At 36.3% G+C, this 6,521-nt stretch overlaps 1 protein-coding gene across 11 annotated transcripts in view; it reads right to left on the bottom strand.

Annotated features, from left to right (window-relative positions):
• Positions 1–6,521, bottom strand: part of PTPRC (protein tyrosine phosphatase receptor type C) — a 66,478-nt gene that overhangs the window by 13,780 nt on the left and 46,177 nt on the right. For all 11 annotated transcript variants that reach the window (XM_035891779.1, XM_035891784.1, XM_035891786.1 and 8 more), the window contains 3 exons: positions 4,391–4,590; positions 1,981–2,041; positions 1,121–1,229 (listed from right to left, as the gene is read on the bottom strand). In XM_035891779.1, coding sequence (XP_035747672.1) covers positions 1,121–1,229; positions 1,981–2,041; positions 4,391–4,590 — 370 coding nt within the window. The remainder of the gene's footprint in view (positions 1–1,120; positions 1,230–1,980; positions 2,042–4,390; positions 4,591–6,521) is intronic.

Here is a 6,521-nt window from a genome sequence, read left to right as displayed (position 1 = left end):
TGTCCAGGTCTCTCTGGATGACATCCCGTCCTTCTGGTGTGTCAGCCACACCACTCAGCTTGGTGTCATCTGCAAGCTTGCTGAGGGTGCACTCGATCTCGCTGTCTAAGTCATTCATGAAAACGTTAAACAGCACCGGTCCCAGTACGGACCCCTGAGGGACACCACTCATCACCGGTCTCCATCCGGACATCGAGCCATTGACCACTACCCTCTGGACGCGACCATCCAGCCAGTTCCTTATCCACCGAACAGTCCACCCATCAAATCCATAGCTCTCCAATTTAGAGAGAAGGGTGTTGTGGGGGACCGTGTCAACAGCTTTGCAGAAGTCCAGATAGATGACATCCATTGGTTTTCCTTTGTCCACTGTTGTTGTCATACCATCATAGAAAGCCACTAGGTTCGTCAGGCAGGACTTGCCCTTGGTGAAGCCATGCTGGCTATCTCGAATTACCTCCCTGGTCTCCATGTGGAGGACTGAGAGGTTTCTGAAGAATTTGCCCTAACTCCTCCATCTCTACCATCAGCAAATGCCCCCTCATACATTGCCCCACCTGTCCTTTACAGCAATAGCAGCAGTCAGCCTGGCTTTCCAGGGGTCTGGCACAGTCATCAAGGAAGGCAATGGCCATTCTGCTATCACCATCCACTGCCCTACAGAACTGCCAAGTCCCCTAGAGATGACCAAAATAAACAAAGCCTCCCTGAGATATTGTTTTGGGTGAATACACATTTGAAAGAGTTCCAAGAAATTGTGCATTATTTTTACTTTTAACTTAAATCATGGAGGAAAGGTCTTCCAGATATTTGTGAATATTTTTTCATAAAATTAGTGACAAAACATTTTGTTCTAGTAGATCAGTCCTTCTGTGTCCTGAGAAAGGGTATGGTAGAGAAATTTTAAATCTCTTTCACCGTACTTGCATTGTCAGACAAGCCATCAAAACCTGAGTCTCTTTTGAAAGGACTAAAAGGTAAAAGGATGTTGTCTCCCAGTATTAATCAAATAGTAAATTTGTAACATTTTTGTACTCCCTGTTGGGAAACATTGTGGAAAAACAGAAAGCCTCCACCCCCCAAAATTTATATAAGAGAGGAAGAGAAACAGGAAGCTTACCTAAGCTTTTTTTTGTGAAGATCATAGATTTTGTACAGAACCAGTAATAAAGCAATTGATGTCACAAAGATCAAGAATGCCAAGAATATAATCAGGGCTCTAGAATTATCTAGCAACAGAAAAAGAATGCATTTATTATTTCTTGAATACATAATTAATGGCATTTAAAAACTACCCTTTTTCCATTTTTTTTTTTTAATCTATATACTTCCTAGAACCAGGAGTCATTGATATTGATTTTTTTGTGAAAAGAACTAAACAATTATCTTTAAGTGTTTAGATTAAGTTTGTTATTCCAAAGTGCCAAAAACTCTTAAGCTCACAGAAAAGAAGGGAATTTTATTTGTTCATTAAGAAAACTGTCACTTGAACTCTCCATGTCCTCCTGTCAAAATACCACAATTCACTCACTGGTTCAGCATCACCACAGTTATCTCCTGCTCTGTGTGACCTGCACACCTGAGCAGTGGAGCTCTCAGCTGCTCCTGATCTGGAAGTTGGGAGTCCCTGACAAGTCACAGATGTTCAGCTCCCGAAATATAGGATTTGAACACGGGAAAATAATCCTAAAGTGAATAATTTAAGTTAGAGAAATTAATTTCCAGTTGCATTCAAATATGTCCAGAAGAAACTGCAGCTGTGTAATAATTCTGAATTACAGTCAATGACTTGTCAACATATTCTGTTACATCAATGCTGAATGAGCATATTATTTTTCCAAATGCAGATCAACTCTTAACTATAAAAACAGGCAGTTTGGATTTTTAATTAGGAGCAATTATAACGGAATTCACAATTTACACTATTGCTCTATACTATGCTAAATTCTAGAAGTAAAAATGCTGTATATATTTACTTACATCTGGTTCTTATACTCTCCATTACTGGCTTCCCTTTATATTGTCCATTAAACACTAAGATCTGCATGCAGTGGGTGAGAATAATAGAGATATTAAGATATAACAAGTAAAAACTTCTGCATACATTTTTTTAAAAAGCAAGACACAATGGAAATTCAAAATACACCCATCTATTTTCAATGAATCAACCTCATTGACAGCAGGATCTGCTGTCAATCATTGTATGGCCATTTATAGTATGGCTCAGGTTTGCACCTAAGTTACAGCAAGATCGAGATCCAAAAATATGTAGATGACTGGGAAAAAAAGTTAATGAAATAGGAAACACATTTTAGAAAATCAAGATCAGATATATCTCGAGGAAAAAAATCAAATTTGTCTCTTATCAAATCAAAATCAAATCTCTCATATTTGAAAAATAACCATGCAACATCTAATAAAACATCATTATTCTATTTGCTTCAGCAGTAAATACACAACTAGTCAACTGAATTGGATATTTTTTTAATACAAGTTCCTATATGGGAAGTAATTAATGAAAAGTTAAATGATAGAAACCAAAATAAACTTTTAAATATGCTGCTTTATTGCAACATTAACTTTTGGATACTTTAACTGGTGCTAAAATACTAACTTTGTTTAGATGTGTTTACATTTCATAATATATTTTACACTTACCCAATCTTTTAAATTTCCTTAATAGAAATTCCTAGAAGATCTAATAGGCAGCTTGGAATTTGTACATCAAATATTTCACACTTTTCTTGTGAAGAAAAATTAATCTTACAATTAAACTTAAAGATGTAATACTAAACAGTAGAGAATATTAACAGGATTGAATAACAGTGATTTTAATAGCAATATTCTCCTACTGCAAATCATCCAAACAGGGAGAAGAAGGGCTTTCAGCACCATTGCTGACTGCAGGCTGAGTTCTTACTGAGCCTGCCCTATCCCTTAAGAGAAACCTCTCCTGAGGACGCACAGGAGTGTGCTCCAGCTCCCACCCTCGGCCCTGAAAGGGTGTGTTCAGGGGGTTGGTGATTTCTGAATTCTGCAGCTGGGAAGAAAGCCATGGTAAGTGGCAACATCCAGAGGAGTAGCAGAGGTGGCAGAGAAAACAAGCAAGAATTTTCTCAAATAGCGAAAGCCAGAAACCTAGAGCAGCAGTTGGGGTCAAAACACCACTAAGCCAAAAAGTATGCTGGGTAGGCTGCTGTTTATTCCCTGAACAATTCAATGTGCATATAGAAGGGAATCGTGACATCTGCCAACACTCACAGGTGATCTTTTTTTTCTTGAGCCTCCCATAACTTGACCCAGAATCATTTCATTACTAGTTAAGGCCATAAGGCTTTCTCTGTTTTTCCAGTAAGAATTGGACAAAGTAAGTTCTAAGCAGAAGCCAGCTTAGACACAAGCAGAAGACAGTTTCTTCTGTAAGGCAAACTGCTCACTGAAAGTGGCACACAAAAAGCTTACAAGAGAGCAATGGTCTCGTAGTATAGGGGCAATGCAAGCATCTTTTGGTCCTACTACAGGACCTCATCTTTATTTTCCAAATACAAAGCTTTCTGAGCAGAATCTGTCAGAAAAATACTGACAAAGGCTTGGAATAAATCTAGACTACTCAAGTTGTCTGATACTGCATTTTCTCAGGAAGACACAGAGAAAAGAGGAAAAGATTGTGGTAAATGAGTGAAACTGGTTTCCGAAAGTAATAAAACTCCATCATCCCTACTGGTTACTTCTTACCTAAACTTTACTGAGAGGAGATACCAAGATATAAAAAATATTCCTACTGGCCACATTAAGGGAACAACACAAGACCATTGGCTTTGCAACCAACAAATGCCAAAAGGGTGAAATGCCTGAAAGAAAATAGGAGGCCTTCTGGAAAGTGAAGCTTGTAAACAGAGGATGATGTATTTTGTATGAAAACAATGTTGTAAAAGGCTGATGGAAGGACATTCAAAAGGATCTGAACTGCTTTACTCTTAACTAGTCCCTGAAGCATCAAAAATCTTCACAGTGAAAAATTCTGAACAATTTATTTCTGAGCAATTACCGCAAGACTTAAATCCTATATTTATCCTCAGATTGAAATGACAGTCACACATTCATTAAATTTTCATTATGTTTTCAACATTAAAATATCAGTTATGCTTACGAAACTATTTGAAAACTTATGGAACCCCCAAATTTTTCTCTGTCCCAAGTACGAACAGTCTATTTAGCTTGTATTTTTCATGAGGTCAGAACCTATGTGGAACAAGGGATTGACTGATAGACTAGGCACATATGCATTAACTCCTCTGTCACCATATTTGCCTTTTTTCCTAAAATCAAGTATAATATGCTTAAACAATGAAAATAAAGAAATCTGTTATAATTTAATACGCCTACTTACCTTAAATGTATAGGTTGTCAAGTACAAGAGATTTTCTCTTTGAAAATCACATACATTTTCTCTGCTGTTGGTTAGTCCATCATTTTCCCAAGTCAATTCAAATACTGTTTTTTCTCCATTCACTGCTTGATTTTTGCACTGAATTTGGACAGCATTATCAGCTGTCAATTTTACATTAACTGCAGTCACCTTCATTGGTTCTGTTCACAAAAGAAGTGTTACTGATTCTAGTCTCATAATTTCAAACCAAATCTTTTAAGAGCTGTATGTGTTCATGTCCGTTATCTTCTCTCTTAATAATTTCATAACTTTTCTTCCTTAAAAACTGCAGTCCCAATTTAACAAGACAGATAAAATCTATTTTGAGTTAACCATAGGCTTATCTGAACTGGAAAAGATGTGAAGTGGAACTGAAAATGCTGGTAAAATCAGAGTTCTACTGACAACCAGTCTGCAAAGATTATGATGATGATGGTGGCAGCTGTCTCTCTTGCATCTGGCATCACTTTCTCATTTGAGGAACATGGGACGTCAGACAAGATAGGGGAACAAACAGTTGTCTGTGTGAGTGTATGTTTCAAAACTTCTTAAACGAAACTCCTACCAGGAGTTACTAGTATATCTTAATATTTGGAATAGTATCCTTTAACCTGAAGTGTCACTTTGTCTTAAAGCTGGTCTAAAACCACAAAAACTTTTTTACTCTTTAATGATAAGGAATCTGTTAAGTCTAATCTGTGTTTTCTAACTTTAATTTTGTATGTTGTAGCAAACGGGTTTCAGACTGGAGGCACAGCCCAAGGGAGCTTTCGCTGAGAGCTGGTAAAACCCTTCAGAAAGTAAATAAACTTCTGTGTAAGGCAGCTCCATTAGCCACATTTCAGTAGAAAACCAACATAGAAATTTTCTTCAAAATCACTTCAATTTGCAATCTAGCATATTAATTTAAAAAAAAAAAAAAAAAAAAAAGACACTTTTTTCTTCACATGAAGAGCTAAGATGTGTGAGGCTTTATGAGCAAATCAAATACCCCATGTGGGGAGTGGCAGGATATTTTACTTGGCCGAGTGTGCTGTTACGATGTATCTGCTACTTTTATCCAGAGAACAGATTTGTTAGATTCCCATTAAGCATACTACTGAAAGAGCTGTGACAAGGAGAAAGTGAACATTTCTAGAGGCTGTGTGTTTGTCAAAGATGAAAAAATACTTTATAAAATGTAGGGGGTTTTCTACTTCCAAGGAGTTGTGCTCTACTGATGTAGTCTTTTGTTCAAGAAGCCATAAAACTCTTCCACTATTGCTTGATCATGTTATCAACAGTCATAACAGTTGGAGAATGTTTAATAAATAGCATTAATTCATAAAGGCAAGCAATTTGTTATTTTCTCAAAAAATAAGGGAACCAAGGTTGTTTTCCAGATCCATAAGTTTATATCGTGGACTGTAATCTTCATCTGAGCTATTAAAATATCAGTGGAGCCCCAGAAAGTGGGGACTCCAAAACATAATGTGGTCAAACTTGATTATCATAGAGAGAAAAATCATAATCATGCTCAAATGTCTAAAATTAAAGACATTTTTCAATTTCTGTTAAAGTTAAGTCTCAGATCAAATGGTTTACATTATCAATCAATTCATTTATCCTTTTTTTTTTCCATCGGGCTTCAGGTGATAATTTTGATCCCTGTATTCTTTTAACTATAAACTAAAATTTGTTAGCTCAATGACCCAGAGTAATAGGGAGATTCTAATGTTTTCATGGATTGTCTATAAAACTGGATACAAAAGCTCTGTTTATTCCACAGAGGGGTAGGATTCAATTTCAAAACAATAGTCTGCCAGAAGCCCCTGTATTTCCCAAAGATCTACAGAAACACATTTAATAAAAACAGCAGTCAGATTTCATGTTCTTATATATATATTTCTACATAGTTTTCAGGAGTGCCAAAAGCAACAAAATATTTAATTATTCCTGCTATTACGGAAAAAAAAAATCACCACTTTAAACTATCATTACATCACTAGCACAAAAATAATATTTTATTTTTTACTAAAAGAAACCCAACCTTTTGCTTATTCAGTGAAATTAAAGGAAATATTAATTTAGTATCTTACCAGGTATAAACCAT

Source organism: Egretta garzetta, unplaced genomic scaffold, assembly GCF_000687185.1.
Source record: "Egretta garzetta isolate BGI_Z169 unplaced genomic scaffold, ASM68718v1 scaffold163, whole genome shotgun sequence".
NCBI lineage: Eukaryota > Metazoa > Chordata > Aves > Pelecaniformes > Ardeidae > Egretta > Egretta garzetta.
Note: the sequence above shows the minus strand (reverse complement) of the source record. Positions and strands in the feature narration are given on the sequence as shown.